This window comes from Dysidea avara, chromosome 2 (genome assembly GCF_963678975.1).
Source record: "Dysidea avara chromosome 2, odDysAvar1.4, whole genome shotgun sequence".
Lineage (NCBI taxonomy): Eukaryota > Metazoa > Porifera > Demospongiae > Dictyoceratida > Dysideidae > Dysidea > Dysidea avara.
This window is the reverse complement of record NC_089273.1, coordinates 27,870,338-27,888,795: the sequence shown is the minus strand read 5'-3', so window position 1 is coordinate 27,888,795 and position 18,458 is coordinate 27,870,338. Positions and strand designations below refer to the sequence as shown.

General features: G+C 37.2%; 1 protein-coding gene across 3 annotated transcripts in view; it reads left to right on the top strand.

The window, feature by feature from the left end:
* The window catches only part of LOC136244096 (uncharacterized), a 64,500-nt gene that overhangs the window by 27,051 nt on the left and 18,991 nt on the right, over positions 1 to 18,458 (top strand). For all 3 annotated transcript variants that reach the window (XM_066035627.1, XM_066035616.1, XM_066035621.1), the window contains one exon: positions 10,541 to 10,633. In XM_066035627.1, coding sequence (XP_065891699.1) covers positions 10,541 to 10,633 — 93 coding nt within the window. The remainder of the gene's footprint in view (positions 1 to 10,540; positions 10,634 to 18,458) is intronic.

Here is an 18,458-nt window from a genome sequence, read left to right as displayed (position 1 = left end):
GAGAGTTCAGCTACAAAAAAACCATCATGTAGAGAGTTCAGCTACAAACAAATCTCCCTATAGAGAGATTAGCTAGAAGAAGTTACCTTGTAGAGAGTTCAGCTACAAAGAAACCATCATGTAGAGAGTTCAGCTACAAACAAATCTCCCTGTAGAGAGATCAGCTAGAAGAAGTTACCTTGTAGAGAGTTCAGCTTCAAACAAATCACCCTGTAGAAAGATCAGCTAGAAGAGGTCACCTTGTAGAGAATTCAGATACAAAAAACCACCATGTAGAGAGCTCAGCTACAAACTAGTGACCTTGTAGAGACATCAGCTAGAAGAAGTTACCTTGTAGAAAGTTCAGCTACAAAGAAACCATTCTGTAAAAAACTCAGCTGCAAACAAATCACCTATACAGATTTCAGCTACAAACAAATCACCCTGTAGAGAGATCAGCTAGAAGAAGTTACCTTGTAGATAGTTCAGCTACAAACAAATCTCCCTGTAGAGAGATCAGCTAGAAAAAATTACCTTGTAGAGAGTTCAGCTGCAATGAAATCACCACTGCCCAAATTGCAAGGCAATAGCTCTTTCCAATCTGAAGTTATCAATTGTCAAAGTTGGCAAATTGGATGTGTGTGGAAGGCTCCTTTTCGCAAATCCGGTCACATATGTATTATATATATAATTTGTACATTTACTGATAAAATATTTAAAGTACATCTACTTCATCTTTTCTTCTTCCTGCATGTAGTAAAGAATAAAAACATAGGTTTAAAAAGTCCCAAAGCTGGCCATAGGCCGGCTTTGGGGTATACAAATACAAAAAGAAATGAAATCTAATCCAAAAAAAAACAGCCTAGCTGTAAAAGAAGTGTGCGGCCCTCAGAAAGGCTATGGTGAAAAAAGATGTGAAATCCAAGGTGGCGGCCAAGAAATGGCTGTGATGGTAGGTTAATGGTAAAAATTTTAATAATGATAATTCAGGTAAATTTTGTGAAGCGCGGCACAAAAATTCACCTGAATTGTCGTTATTAAAATTTTTACCATTAACCTACCATCACAGCCATTTCTTGGCCGCCACCTTGGATTTCACATCTTTTTTCACCATAGCCTTTCTGAGGGCCGCACACTTTTTTTACAGCTTGGCTGTTTTGGATTAAATATAATTACATGAAAATATCAATGAGAAAACATCCTGACCGCCTGGTGGACTCCTGTAAGCGTTCGAGCGTAAATCGGATGGCTGCAGGTTCGAGGCCACCTAGGTCCATTCATGGATTTTTTCTCCTTTCTGCAACTTTTCAAACACACCTTAAGTTGGTAATGTCTTAGTATTTAATGTCTTTGAGCAGGCTGTAGGACCAGGTGTCCTACAGACCTTCAGCACTTGTGCTGTAAAGCATTAATAAATAAATAAAAATAAAATAAATAAATTATCAGTAAAAGTACATAATATAATTTTATTAACTGTTTCCTGGTTGGTTATTAACAGTTTACACAAATAAGATCAAGATATTCTAATAGAGCAGTCAAATATGGTAGTTAGTAAACACTAATGTAGCCTAATGCAAGCTGGGGTTTAAGGATGACTTTTTTGTAACAGAACTCTTTACAGAATGATTTACTTTTGCTGAACTCTCTACAGGGTGACTTGTTATGTAGCTGAAGAATGTTTGACTGTTCTATTAGAGAATCTCCATCTTTTTGAAATATTTTTCTGGTTTGATATTAATCCCAGCAGACCTGTAGAGACTTAACTATTTTCTATATCCAGACATTCACTAGTTATATGACTCAACACAAATTTTATTTTCATCGCAATTTCTATTGTATTGTCTTCTAATCAAGCTTCCAATAATCATAATCATCATATCACATTTTATTCAAAATCAGATGATGAGACACATTATATAGCACCAAATTCAATGATGGAAGCTGCTTTACCATGCTTTGGTAGTTGGTACTAGTTGGCACATGACTACGTATATGTACATATGTGCTATAAAACTCAAACCCACAATGAAAAGCATTTGTTTCGTCAAGCAGTGTAAACTTGTAGTAGCACATTTTTCTACTCGTTGTCAGGAATCATTTCACCATCCAAAACAGGTTAGCCCTTGACTTTGTGACTTTTATAGCAGAAGTTATACTTATTGTGGAGGAAATGTTCCCACTATGCTCCTAATTATGCTCCATTATGCCAGCATTATGTTTTATGATTTTCATCCCCTATTATGCTAAATATTATTCCAGCATAATTGACGGAAACCTACTTGTATATATTTTTATTTATTTATTAATGCTTTACAGCACAAGTGCTGAAGGTCTGTAGGACACCTGGTCCTACAGCCTGCTCAAAGACTTTAGCTACTTAAGATGTGTTTGAAAAGTTGGAGAAAGGAGAAAAAATCCACGACTGGACCTAGTTATATAGCTGAACTCTTACGTGTGGCTCCCTATTGTGCCATGCAACAAGTTTGTGTGGCATGCACACGTGGTATATATGACACGTGTGTAGCATGTCATGCGTGGTAGCACTGTAGCACTGGTGATGTGTGGACTAGACCCTTCTCAATTAGTCAAAGTCTGTCCAACATATATATCACCATAAGTATAGGTATGCATTTACCTTACCTTTTGATATACATTTTAAGTTACTGTAACTACACATTGTCACACTTCTTCCCTTCTGGAAATGCCTGCCATACCATGGAGGAGACTTCAGATTATCAAGCGGCAGTTCTCTTTGTTTGTTACATACAATTTACTATAAAACTACATATAATTGCTATATATACTAATGAATTAAGCAAAAACCAACTGTTGTTATTATTTTATTTGAGGTACCTCGTGGCAGTCATAATCTTGAGGTATTCATCTGGGTTACTGGTAAATATTCAGTTTTATTGGTAGTTACTGAACATACAGTAGGTACCCAGTCAGTTCACTGTGCACAAACTTTGACTTTTGCCATGTATTTTGACCTCAGTAGGTAAGTGGTAGGTGTGGCTAATGCAACTAACGTAACACAGTATTACAGATATAAACAATTTAATTATATATCATGGAGAGCTTCATAGGCCAAGACATGGCTGATGGCGGTCCTGTTGTAGATTAGTACTGATTTCAAGCAGACCTGCATCGAAAAAATACATTTGAACTTAGCAATAACAGTTTAACCATGTGTACATTGCTAGAGTAATGCATCACAGGCTGAACAATTATACCAAGACACATATGTTGGGGAATAGTTCATGTGTGGCCATGGCATACTCGGGAGCATGGCTTTTTGTGCACCCACAGATTGTTTTAAATGCACTCACGCATGGCTTTAGCCTTATCACATGTGGCATTTGCTTTACCCAACCATAACAAATGTGGCTCCATGAAAAAATATCACATATATCTGAAGCTATAAGTGGACTGTACTGTAGTTGGATTGGCTACAGATTTGTTTGTAGCTGAACTGTGGCTTTTCATAACTCAAATCTTTACAGAGTGACTGAACTTTCTACAGGGATGACTTGTTTGTAAATGTACATGTAGCTCTAATGGGTGACTTGTGACATCCCTTCACAGTAATTTGTAGTGTAGCTATTGCACGATTTTTATTATAACTCCATGGCCATTATCCTAGTTTTATTCAATTCACAATAGGTCTGCATGATAATGATTACTCAATGCACAAACCTATTTTAATTAATTAAGTTATTCCTTCAAGTGGTTTACTCTGTAGCAATTTAGTAACTACAAATCACTTTTGTTTTTTTCATGACTAAAGCACACACAAGTTTTAGCAATATTTCTAAGTGGTGCAAGAACAGTAAGAAAAAGAAATATACTTGAAGCCACATATCTCAGTGAGGGCTGTGCAGATTCAACTAAATTTTGGAATATTCAGGAGATCCGCTGCATGGTATAATATAACGGTCGGCCCTCGGCCATTTTCCGACCAAGTGATGCTGTTGACCGATCAATGTAGCCGTTGGTCGGCCATTTGTGCCGATCAATTTTTTACAACTGTAATTCTTTATTATTAGTCTTTATAACATGTAATATTATAGTTATTATTATTGTTGTATCGTTAACTTTCCTTACTGAAGCTATTTAATCACTACGTGACATCTCGATCCCGTCGAAGCATTGACTCGATGCGCATGAGTAAGCTAGAGCACTGTACCTCGTATTTACCCAAATTATCTATTGTGGGTTACTGTTGATGTTGTGAAGAAGTGATCACTAAACTGACTACACGAGTGGCACCTTCCAAGAGAAGAAAAGAAAGTAATGTTTGCGAAGTGGAGGTACGATATTAAGTATAAGATGGCCATTTCGTGGTTATAATCTGTAGAGATGCAGTGGCTGGAGAAAGTGGAATGAAAGTCACGTGATAAAAGTGTTCTGCACACGAAAAGTTCGAGAGTAAGTTTTGATCTATTGCTATTCACAAGAGAAACTTTAGCAATAGCTAGTTGATCATTGAATCTGTGCTGACTCAACACCACTTGTAACAAAACATTTAGCCTAGCTAAGTCTACAAACTGGCTGTACAATACATTGATTCATAGTTTTTTTTGGTAAAATATGTATGCAGCAACACAAATTTTGTACATGTATTACTAATAAACAATTAATTCTCTGTAAAATGCATGTGCATAAAGTTCAGTGATAAGTAGCTGAAAGTGGTCTCAGATTGATCCTTTTTCAAAAATTTCCTGGGGGGGAAGCCCCCAGACCCCCCCTAGAAGGCTTGTGCTTTGCACTGCGGGGTGTGCTTCGCACACTAGGATAGTACACCTCTATCTTATGGCCATACAATTTCAGAAATGGCCAATCAAATTTACTTTTGATTAGCCATTCTGTCCGAGCAATAATTTTCCCTTATATTGTACACTGCCCTGTTCCAACACTACAAACATGGTTCAAGTTTCCATAGCTTTCCTGGTCATTGGAAAGACACTGGAACAGCTGTATTATTTCCTTAAGCATGTATAGAAATGTACAGAAATACAGCTGTTCCAGTACCTTTCCAATGACCAGGAAAGCTGTGGAAACTTGACTGTTTTTGTAGTGCAAGGAATTTTCACAGCAAAATCAACCAATTTCGGTTCAGGAAGTATAGAGCTACAAAAGCACGAAAAAGGAATTTTCTTGATTCCTGTAAATACACATTTTATGTGGTGTGCTGCACTACCTGTGATTGGCTGTACAACACACTGCAGTGCTTCTTTGATTATATGAACTTCTCTATTATCTGAACATATAGTTTTCCGAACATTAAAAATGACTGCTCTATGAGAGTATTTTGTCTAATATGTATGTTCCATTAGAGTATTTAAACATGGCTCTGTATGTAAATGAAATGGCTTTGATTACAAGTATCTGACATTTTTGATTATCTGAACATTTCTTGGTCCCAAGGGGGTTGGATAATTGAGGGAGCACTGTATTGTATCTCTTGATCTTAACTTTTAGAACTTACATTTAAGGTGACTTCAAAATGCTAGTTATCAACACTTTTCTTCTGTTTATTATATTTCCTGCATCTCTAGTCCATTTATGGCATACAATGTTGTTGTTTAGACAGCAACATTGTATAATGAGCAGATATAATGATTCGATCAATTATAGATTGCCAGAAGCTATGTAAGTTTGTGTCCACCAAGTATTCAGAACTATTTGAGCTATAATGCTACATAGGCATCTAGGCACATTTGTGACTTCGAGATGATTCAGCTTTTATTCACACAAGATCAAACCATTTTTACCAGAAATTGATTGCTGGCCTAATACGCTATCATATTCCACTCTATTATCTTTTTCTTTACAACTGGCAAGTCTGGTTTCTGCTGCAGCTTTTATCAGACCCTGTGAAAGTCCTGAGTGGAGGTTTGACACCATTGTATGGTCATGGCTTTGTTGGAATGGTCTAAGAGAAGTGTCCGAGAGCTTTCCCTCCTATGATTTCAGTAGAAGGAGGATCCACAGTGAACCCAAATGGAATCTCTGAATTCCACTTGTCTTCTTGCTCCACTTTGTACTCTACCTTCTACCACCCCTATCACTACCACCTATGATATTATCACCCTCGCGTAAAAGCTGACCAATATAGAGCATACGTACGTATGTATTTTGGGCATCAGAAACTTATACACCCACACGGTGATAGCTAATGAATAGCCGAATAATTTGTGACCGGATTTACAAGAAGCGGTCTTCCACACACATCCAGTTCTGTGAACTTGGAAGACCATAACTTAGTGTTCAAGGACGATACAAACTTGAAATTTTATCTGTCCATTATTAATTAAGTAATTAATAATTAGCCTATGTTGTTGCTAACGTCTGGCCAAATTTCAAGTCAATAACTTTTTCCAAGCTATGAATTGTCACAGTTCATAAATTGGATGTGTGTGGAAGACCCGTTATTGTAAATCCGGTCACATTTGTGCAAATTTTGTTTGCACAGATTTAGGCACTGCAAAGTTACTACACCATGATTGTTTGAAATTGCCATATCTACTAGCAAAGCTTTGTGTATTGAAGCCAGGTTTTGACAAATTCATGGTTATAATTTTTTTCTGATTCAGTATTAATATCACAAGCAATAAAAAAAGGTTGGTGGGTGGGGGCATGGATGAAAATTTATATCATGAAATGTGACCGAACCTGCGAAAATAGGGCGTATGGGCACAAACTACATCCCGTCACACAATAGGTTATATCTTCATACTGGAACAGAATATCTGCATTCTGTAACTTGCATCATAACACCAATTAAATGTTTACCAAGAGTGGAAAATTGCATTGTAATAACTTAATGCTATAAAAAGGTATGAGTGATGGAAGTTTGAAAAGGTAGGCAAAAATTGTGTGCCCACATACCCTATTTTCACAGGTCCAGTCACAAAATGTGACCAAATTTTGATAATTGGTGATCTCTGCACACGTCAGTGAAGTTCACTTTTCATCATGAATGGATAGCCACACCAGTACACTACACATTATGCACCACAACCATGCCTCTGATTTGCTCTGGTTGCTTTTCATGGGTAGATTTCTAGAAACGTGTGCCAGCCACTGAGAACATTCTTGCACCTTTTAATGCTACTGGCCAGCTCAAACACGAGGATAGAGACATGGAAAACCTTTGACAGTTGTGTAGATGTTTTCTATGTAAATTTATTTCATTTTCAGTAGTACAGGTGATTTTGAGAGCCCAATATTAAGGCTGGAGACACCATAATAACCTTCTCTAAAATTTTCTGTTCATATACAAATTCCCACCCACCACCCCACCACCATCCATGGTGACATTCCAGTGTTAAAGATACCATCATCCTCAAAGTCATGAATAGCAAGCTTGCTATGGATTAAAGTGAGATAAACACTATGGTTGGCTACATTCATGGTGAAAATTTCAAACTTGTAACTTTTGACCTTACAAAGCTATTCTGGATTGAAATGTTTAATAATTGGATGTCTCACAATCTACCGATGTGTGTAGATCAACAGTTTTCACAAATTAGTGCACAAATGTTGGAATAGTTTCATATGATTGATAATGCTTAATTTGAAGGTATGAATACTGCACAGAGTAACTACATGACCATTATATTAGAGTGTTTAACTGCTGTATTAATGTATCTTGATCTTGTAAGTGTGATTTGATAGCCTTTAGGCATCATGTGATCAATAATACACTAGTATCATTCTGGGGCAAGAAAGCACCTATTGCATTCATCATTATTACTAAATATCACAATAATGTTAATACCATAGTAATATCATTTCACCAAAATTTTTACGATAATACCAAGATTTTGCCCACCCTAGGCAGATAGGCAACTTATGGTTATGGGGAGGGAAAAACGAGTGATGTAGTGGATACTCTCTATCCACTCAGAGCAGTTGTGATACTCCAAAAAGCATCTAGCCAACTGATGTTGCATAGTCAAGTTTGTACATGGTGCTCCAGCAAAGCCGCAGTGGTATCTGGGCCACAGATTGTCACTTGTCAATTTACAGGGCACCAGATACATGCACACAGAATGCAGACCAAGCAGAGCAGCAGTGGAAATCATTAGTCTAATATAGGGTGAATTACTCATAGCTGAAATTGTTTTTTTGTGGCTGAACTCTCTTCAGGGTGACTTTTTTTTTTGTAGCTGAACTCACCACATGGTTATTTGATTGTTTCTGATCTGTCTACAAGGTGACTTGTAACATAGCTGAACTCGGGTGAATTTTTGTGCTGTGGGACTTCCATAATCCAAACACCTGTGTGCCAGTTCAATTGCAAAAGTGTTCAGTAGTTCAGCCCATTCATTTATATACAGAGCTGTGTTAAACTACTCTAATAGAACATACACTACTCTAATAGAATATACACCTGTTGACAAAATAACAGTTACTACTACTGTTTGGATAATTGAGGGTTCAAATAATCAAAGTTTAGATAGCTGATTATGTGGCTTGTTGTGGCTGAACTCTCTACAAGGTGACTGGTGAGCTAAACTCTCTTGTTTGATTTGTTGTGCAAATGAATTCTCTACAGAGTGACTTGTTTAAAGCTGAACTCTCTAACGGTCATAACGTTTGATTGCAGTCCTCTACCAAGGTGCAACTTTCACCATCGGATTCTCCATTAACAGGCGATTCCATTGCTGGGTATTTTTTGTCTTTCAGGCCTTTCCTACAAGCTAGGTGAAGGCAAAAACAGGAGAAAACTGATGACAAACTGCTCATCCAACATAAGGCAAACTATCGCTCATATCTTCTCTCTCCATAGGAGTACTGACACGAAGCAAAGATTTGCGAACTCCTCTTGTTTTGGAAATCACGATACCACCATAGGTTTTGTTGTTATCATCTTCCTTCATTTTGAAACAAGCACTCAATAGTTTATGGATTTTTTCGATTTAGGCTTGCACTAACAAAGTTACCTTGCTAACATCTGGGTTTGTTGCAGATCCGGTCACATATGGTGGCTGGTAATGTATTTGAACTCTCTACAGGGTGACTTGTTTGCAGCTGTACTTTTACAGGAACCTTGATTGTAGCTGAACTCCTCATAGGGCGATATCTAATTAATGTATATGTAGCTGAACTTTCTACAGGATAACTTGTTAGTTGTTTGTAATTGAACTCTTAACAGGATGACTTGAATATTCTAGCAGGATGCACTATTACAGTATCTCGATTGAGCAGCTGTTATGTACATATAGTTGTGTTTTCTCAGTCTTTTTTAATTGTGAACTCTTGAAAGTTTGTTTTTCTATGATAATTAATCCACTTATACACCAATTTTCATCTCATTCCTATAAGTGGTTTGAACTGTTTCATGAACTAAACTCAGTTATGTGACTTGTTGTTTTATCTTTGTGGTCTTTTTCTGTCAAACTACCAACCCTATGATGGTTACACCAACTACAGACCACTTTTCAACTGATTTCTCAAAGTGGTTTGACCTTATTTTACTTGAATAGTTACAAAAATTTGTACTGAGATTCCCTTTAACCCTTAAACCCGCAGAGAATTTTTTGGGAAAAGCGTGTTTACATTTGGGAAATGCGTGTTTATGCAATATGGGCATGAATGGTGACACTAGGTGAGATAACTTAATTCTTACAGCCTACAAATACACATAAATTAAAAGTGTGTTCACTGGGTGGAGAAGGTTAAATGAACACCGTAACTACAATGGTATACTTGTTATGAAGCGATGAACAACGAGTAATGTTTCAGTGTTTCTAAATTCTTACCAGGTGTTTAATTTTGATTGTGGGTTTACTCATGTGAGTAATGTATGGCCTGATAGAAATTTTCACGATGAATTGAATGGAAGTTATTGCGAGGCGATAGGAGTACCTACCATCTAGTTATCGACCATTTTGTAAAGGTATAAAGGGTTTGCAACTTTGTGTGTTTCCTTACTGAAATATCAGTTATTTTCAAGGCTACTTTTGGCCTCACCATTTAGTGTTAGGGTAAAAGCCTAGGTATCATTTTAATCCTTGTTACATCACAAGTAGAATTATGTAATTTGTGTAGCCATAGGATGGATGCTTTGAAAGTTACAGTGCTTTGAGCAAGGCATGCGTATTTATTAAGCTTAAATCCAAGTTTCTGGATTATGTGGGTTTAAGGGTTAATAACCCCTTTAAGTGTGTCTTGATAGCAGTATGGATTTGTGATGTATGACAGATTTTGCAAAGCATGTGAAAAGTAGTTAATTTTTTTTAAATGGAAAAACAAGGAAAAAATCAAAACTTGGCTACTCGTATTTTTGAAATAACTAAAGCAATTTTCTTCAAATTTGGTATGTGATTTTCCCTACCTGGTAGGCAAGTCTACAGTAAAACCAATTCCAATCAGATAAAGAGTCCTGGAGCTACAGTGTACATATGTGTAAAAATCACGTTTTCTTTCTTCCTGTCAATATACCCATGATGTGGCATGCTGGCTTCGCACTACTATGGCCCAAAACACTATTGTGTGTCTTGATTCTTACTTAACATTTACATACTTTGTTAATTAATTTTTATTGTTGAAGGTACACCCAGTGCTGTCACTGTTTTACAAAGACTTCACAGCAAAGATAGTACAATCACTTTGGATGATATACGATTATGCAATGAAGCTAGAGGTATGATATATTATTAATTTTCATCACCAGTTAGATCTCCGTAGTGACATAAAAATACTTTTCCATGTATGTAACTACATTGTGCATAATTCCTTTCATAGCTGTAACCAGATATTTTGGGTAAATCTGTATAAAACACATACTAAGTGTAATTCTAGCACACTAATACTTCTATTAGTTAAGGGCTATATCTTCCATATATATTCTAGTTGGTAGCCACATTGATACATACAGTAATTGTACAGTAGATAGTCTAAAACAATCCGTGATTACTGTTGGCTGTTATTCAGACATGTGGCTGTCATGTACATATGCATGCATGACACAGGAGTTCAAAGAAACTAGTCCTAAAGATGATCACTCAGTATTGAGACAATAAACAAAAACTATAGTTTCATGATCCATCTCCTTACCACTTGCAAAGCTTCATTTGTTTTCACTTCACGGATTAATGGCTTTGTGGGTTTATGTGCATCCCTAGTTGCTCAAATGCCTGAAAAGCAGACTTCCAGTGAATTGCTTCAAATATACATGGACTGGCAATCTTCATTGAACTGTTAAAAACACTGTTAGACTGTTTATGTGTGTTAATTTGCTAGCTAACAATAGTTGGCCAGTTTTTTTTAACTTTGTGGTTATATAACTGCTAGGGGTTACCGTTAAGTAAACCATAATACTATAGTAGGATTCACTGTTTAATGGTGATTAATATATAGTTTTATGGGATTATGTTGTATGGTTTGTGAGATATAGTGCCTTAAACCTGCATAATCCAGAAAACTGGATTTGATAAAACACAAACTAAAAACGCACAATATTTTTTCCATTTTACATACATGGCTTCAAACAGGAATATCTTGCAAAACGTTTATTCAATCTCTTAGAAATAGAGATTTTCTTACTTGAGAAGGCCCACCCTTTGTAACAGTATACAAACTTTTAACAAACGAGGAACGCACGTGCTATAAAGCATTGAATCAGTTTGTTTTGTTTCACGTCCGTATCGTTAGTGTTCTTGCCGGCCATTTTGTCAGTCACGTGATAGCTGTATATCAGCGGAATCACCTCACGTGGCAACCAAGATAACACCAAGAAAATGTTTTTATGATGCAGTATGGCCAGGTTATGGCCTTTGGTGTATCGATATGCGAAGGAAGTAGATGAAGAGATAGTTCTTTTGTACTTTAAAGGCACGGAGTAAAGTTCTGGGATGAAAGGATGCGACGAAGCATAGAACCATTTAAATCCAAATTTAACAGTGGTGTTTGTAGTTTTTAGACAGCTTTAAAAGTTGTTGTTCTATATAAGTGACCTAATTTCAGAAAACCGTCGATATTCGCACAATTTTCAAAATGTATATTATTTGTACTTTGTTTTCTACAGGGACAGAGGAATGGACTAGCTAAGTTTCAGCTTCCTAAGTTAAGCAGCGTTGGAAACCCAGCACTAGGCAGCCGTACAAGCAAATAAATTGTTATGTACAGAAGTTATCGAGAAAAGAATTTACAGGCGCTTACATAAACCATCATAACGTACTGATACAATGATGTACGAAATTGAATCATGGCTCATTGTGTTCGCCATGAATTTGTGCATCCACCAAGGTATAGTTTTTTTCCCCAGACATGCTTCTGTGTTCGAGAAGGAAGGCAAATTCACTGAAAAACGATCGTCGGTAAATTCTTTCATCACCGCAACGTAAACAAACTTCTGTAACTTTGAAATCCTTTCGTGTATAGAGATGAAACAAAGATTTTTGTAGTACCTATGAACAGGCGAACACGATGATGTCCAGGATTTATCCATTGGAGGCTTAATTTGCCCACCAGTGAGGCGATAAAAACTTGCATAATTTTTTTCTGGAGCTTGCGTATTTTACCCATAGTTTTTAAATGTGTTTTATTACAAAAGTACTATTGTGCGTATATTGACGGTTTTCCAAAATTCGGTCACATATTAGTTTGTTTAAAAGGCTTGCATATAATCCAGTTTTCTGGATTATGCATTTTCAGTGCTTGCGTTTTGTAAAACAGCTGCGGGTTTAAGGGTTGAAGCATACAGATTGGAATCTCCCAGAAATGCAGTGGTGAAGTGATTCATATAGCATATTTTGTGGTTTGATTGTCTCAAAATTATTTTGTGGGTACATTTACGTATGTTTATAAACCGAAATAACCTAGTTAAGATGGTTACTCTATGTATGGGGTTTACTTAGAGGTATAGTAACAAAGCGGTTTAGTGTATCAAAGCTTATACAGCATGGTTCAGCATGTGTTGTAAAGTGCGCCAGGAAATAGAGGGGCTAAACCATGTTCCCATGTGCACAGGAATAACTATATTAATCTAGTTTCTTGAAAAAAGTTGATACTTCACTACTTTTAAAAACCAAGTGCTCTGTTAATATTATCCACACAAAAGCATCTAAGCTGTGAAAAGGGGTGTGGCCTTCAATAGCCTGGCTAAAAAAGTTGTGAAATCAAAGGTGGTGGCTAGGGATGTGTCTATTATGCCAGAATAATTTTGGGAATAATACTGTAGGTAGTGGAAAGAATTTGGGAATGTTCCAGAATAATTGGATGAGTTCTAGGAATATTAGTGCAAAATTATAAGTTTTACTTGTAGTGTGATGCAAAAATCTTTTTGATGCAACTCTGAAACAGTGCAAGTATAAAAAGATCGATATACTCTAATAAAGCAGTCACCTATACTATAATAGGGCTGTCGACTCTTCAAGTCTATAATTCTAATATAGCAGTCACTTATGTAAAACTCTAACTAATATGCCTGTTTTTGCACAAATTCCAGGGATAATTTTGGGAATAATAGGTAAATTTTAAAAGAATTGTCAGAAAGATAATTGGAAGATTATCCCTTAAACCCACAGAGAATTTTTCGGAAATGTGTGTTTACACAATATGGGCATGCATGGCGACACTAGGTGAGGTAACTTAATTCTTACAGCCTACAAATACACATAGATTAAAAGTGTGTTTACTGGGCTACTGTACTTGGAGAAGGTTAAATGAACGCTGTAACTACAGTGGCTTACTTGTTATGAAACGGTGAGCAGTGACGAGTCGCATCTCCGTGTTTCTAAATTCTTGCAATGTGTTTAATTTCGATTGTGTGTTTACTCACATGTCATATATGGCGTGATACAAAATTTCACAATGAATTGAACGGAAGTTGTTGCAAGGCGATAGGATCAACTACCATCAAGTTATTGACCATTTTATAAAGGTATGTAAAGGGTTTGCGTGTTTCCTTACGGAAAGTTATTTACACGGCTAGTTTTGGCTAGCATTAGGGTAAAACCCTAGTTATCATTTTAACCCTTGCTACATCACAAGTAGAAGGACATAAATTACATAGCCATAAGATGGACACTTCGAAAGTTACAGTGCTTTGTGAATTGTATTCAGAGTACAAGATGAAACCTTGGTACCAACTAAACAATCTGTTTACAAATCATTCCATTTTGTCAGTAAGTTCAAGTCTGTATGATGACTCTACATGTGGCCCACATAACTGCTTCACTATCACATTAATGCATGAAACATCACAGAAAATATGTGACCGGATCTGCGAAAACCTGACACAATAGCGCATTTTTCGAATTCCTGTTTATTACATATTTATAATCTGCTTTGCCAAGTACACCTTCTAGCAAAGTTTCAGCTTCATAAGCCAATAACTTTCGGAGTTACAGCCCTACAAAGTAGCAACAACAGAAGAATCGATTTGTACAGCAAGTATAGGGAAAATAAATTACAGGTGCTTGCTAAAATGGTTGCACCTTACAAACGGATTGATGTACTGGGCTGAAATTTTCACCATCGTGTTTGCCATGGAAAAGAGAATCATTTATTGGGTAGGTTTGTCCTTCTATCATCTTTCTTAACTGCATACAAAGGCGAAATTCGTGAAGAAAAAGCGATCTCGTATGATTGCTTCGACATGACGTAAACAAACGCTCATTAATTGCATGTTCTTGAGTCTACTGCAACGAAACAAAGGGTTTCCAACTCCTCTTCAGTAGGCAAATAAAATGACATCCAGGTTTTTATTGTTAGTCCCTTCCTTCATTACAAAAGAGGCGTTCAAAAAATTTATGAATTTTTTCAATAGTATGCAAATATTTCACCCATTGTTTTCAATGCTTTATACTGGAAATTTAGGCTTGCGCTATTGTGTCGGATTTTTGCAGATCTGGTCACATATGTTGAGTTTTGAACTAAACCAAAGTCCCTTGTACTTAAAGGCTGTGTGTCTGCACCCCCATGCAGACCCCTGCATCTGGTAATTCACCACTGCAATTTAGTTGCTGCATGCAGTTCAGTTGAAAACTACCTTCGAAAAATCAGAAAATGGAGATCACAAACTGCATCGATGCCACCAGTTTAATTCAAATTTCTGAAAGCTATAGTCACCAGTTACTGTAGCAGATTAAGTGGTAGTTAGTTCACATTCAAGTGTACTGTGTGCATGTAACATTTTCTTGTGACTTTAGTCAGTTGAAGAAAATTAATTGAAAGTTGGTCTCACAGTTGCCTTCCACTTAATTCAGTAGTACAGCATAGCTATAGTGCTATTACTAAATCAAAATCTAAGCCAAACAGCCAAGCTGTAAAAAAAGAGTGCAGCCCTCCAAAAAGGCCAAGGTGAAAAAAGATGTGAAATCCAAGGTGGCGGCCAAGAATGGCTGTGATGGTAGGTTAATGGCAAAAATTTTAATTGCGACAATTCAGGTGGATTTGCGTTGGATTTGCGTTGCCTCCTCCACTAGGATTTGGCACCAAATTCACCTTAATTGTCGTAATTAAAATTTTTGCCATTAACCTACCATCACAGCCATTCTTGGCCGCCACCTTGGATTTCACATCTTTTTTCACCTTGGCCTTTTTGGAGGGCCGCACTCTTTTTTTACAGCTTGGCTGTTTTGGTTTAGATATCACTTCTTTTTGTATTGCAAGCCACAAAGCTGGCCATATGGCTTTGGTGCTTCCTTTTAACTAGTTTTTTTTTTCTTTACTACAGGAATTGTGGAACAAAGGATGTAATTGTGTGTATAGCTTTTGTCTGATAAAAAATTTGTATATTTAACATTGAATGATGATTACCACATACTGTATTTATTATTATTTTTATTATTATTACTAGGACCGCGTCACATACAACCAAGTACATATACCAACGTTGCAACCTACCCATTGGGAAAGTATAAACAGTGCCATAGGAAACATTCAGAGCAGTGTGCGTGTACCTGTGGAAATGATACATATGCATACGTACACAGGCAAGGGAGTTTAACTGGCATCAGAAAACCACGATACTAAAACACAACCTACACAAAAAACCAAGTTAAGTTAGCTATATTGAAAGTAACTATATATTGTAGGTGTGACGTGTCTCTGAAGATGACTCAGCAGTGAAGTGAGGCTATGCAGAATAAGGGATATGGTGAAGGCACAATTAGCAATTGATCCCAATCTAGCCAATATGGCACAACAGACTCTGTTGTAACTAGAGGCCACTGGTGATGTACCTGTATATCAGCGGTGTGGCATTGGGACAGTGATCACAGTCTATAATATTATGCATACAGCCATGCACAACATACAGGAGATAGTTACACATTGTTGTATATGCAGCACTGCATCGGCTTCTTGTTTAGCTATTACAGACTCACAGTAGACTAGTAGTTAAGCCGAGTGGAAAATAATTCCAGCCGCCAGCAAGCCAGATGAAGGTGGCGGTCAGTATAATGAAAATAATTCCAGCCGCTAGCAAGCCAGATGAAGGATGAAGATGTAGACCTATAATACAACTACCGGTACAAGTATTACATTACTCATTACCTTGCTGTTCCAGCTGGTTGTTTATAAGCGCATCGGCTGGTATCCCAACTGGTCATCAGCTGGTCCTTCACTGCATGACGCCTGGAGCGCATATCCTGCACACAAAAGACACAGTTACAAACATTTAAACATACTTGTAATGTTGTTGCTTACCAGTAAAGTGGCATGAAAATCATTGACTAGACAATCATTTAGCAATTTCAGCCTAACTACCTTGATCCGTGGGGACTGATGCACTACAGACCCCTAGCTCTGCTACTTTGCAAAGTGCTGTGCAAAGTAACTATTTTGATTGTGCCCTTCCATTTTCATAATAGCACTGTTTAAAATTTCATTCATGCAAAATTCAGTCATTACTTTCAAAGTGTGTGATGGGCAACCATTCTAATAGAGCAGTCCTTTGCAAAGTCAAAAGCAGAAGCAGCTGGCAGAGTAAGTACAGCTATTGAGTAAACTTATTCTTCTAGATAGAATTGCCGAACTGAATATCACATGATTGATTAAATTATTTAATCATATGAGGCCAAGCTGCAATATGACACATACTATCAGTATGGAATGCATGCAGTATATATATATATACATTACATATATATCTATATTACATATATATCTATATATATATATATATTACCAAGAGTTAATAATAGTGGAGGGGAGAGTGTCTAACGCTCTATAGGGCTGTATAAAATGAGCGCGTTTGAGCTAAAGGGCTTCAGCAATCTTAACAAGCGATGTGTTAACGCATTCAATTATGGTTACGCGGCCGGCGCAATACTCATTCAGAAAAGAGTGTATCGATAGCAGTTCACGTGAGAAGCGAGTGTTATAAAATGGCGTCCGTTCATGGTTCTCAGTCGAAGATATCAAATTGTGGCGGTACCCGTGAGAGTGGAAAACAAATTCTAGTGGAAGAAGAAACATCATCTCGATGGGAAGTAGGAAAACCATCGTTCAAAGACGCGATGCGGTGTTACCTGGTCTGCCATGTTGGAACCAAATACCACTATCAGCACTTCCCAAATATCGATTCTAGTGTTCATGAACTTGTGCAGCATCGTTGATGTGACCTGACAAAAGTGACGATTGGTTCTAGTTGTCAAGTGTAGAGAATGCGACTAAACACGAGACTATCCGTGGTGAAGCCCTTTAGCTCCCACGCGCTCAATTTATGCAGCCCTATACAGCGTTAGACACTCCCCTCCACTATTATTAACTCTTGATGCGAATCTATCCCCGCTTAGTTCATGTCTCTAGGCCTCGTAGTTTTCTCAAACATTATTTATTATTTATTCATTCATTATTAATGACGTAATTTTAACCGCATTTCTTATTATTCTTACTACTTGGTTGTATAATTAGCATTTTACAGTGACCAGCACTGAAGGTCTGACAGCAACATGTGCTGCAGCCTTAGGATTACCTAACCTAATTTCAGGGACTTAGACCTAATGACTTGACTTACTGACTGACTGAAAAGGTGTAACAGAAAAGGGGCCAAAGTAAGGAAAAAAATCCCTCCAACCCCAGGATTCGAACTGCAGGTCACCCAATGTGAACTGCAGGTCACCCAATGTCTAGTCGGGGCCACACTCAGTCTTCCTCCAGGAGGGATGGATTTTCTTCCTTAAACCTAAAGTATTTATTATTAGCACTTTACTGTAGTTAATAAGGTAACTTCTTACATAACTGAACTGTAGCTGAAACTTTGATTGTTTGTAGCTGAATTCTTTTCAGGGTGATTTGTTTCTAGCTGAACTCTCTACAGGATGATTTGTTTCTAGCTGAACTCTCTACATGATGATTTGTTTGCAGCTGAACTGTCTACATGGTAGTTTCTTTGTAGCTGAACTCTCTACAAGGTGACTTGTTCTAGATGAACTCTCTACAGGGTGGCTGAACTCTCTACAGGGTGATTTGTTTGCAACTGAACTCTCTACAAGATGATTTGTTTCTAGCTGATCTCT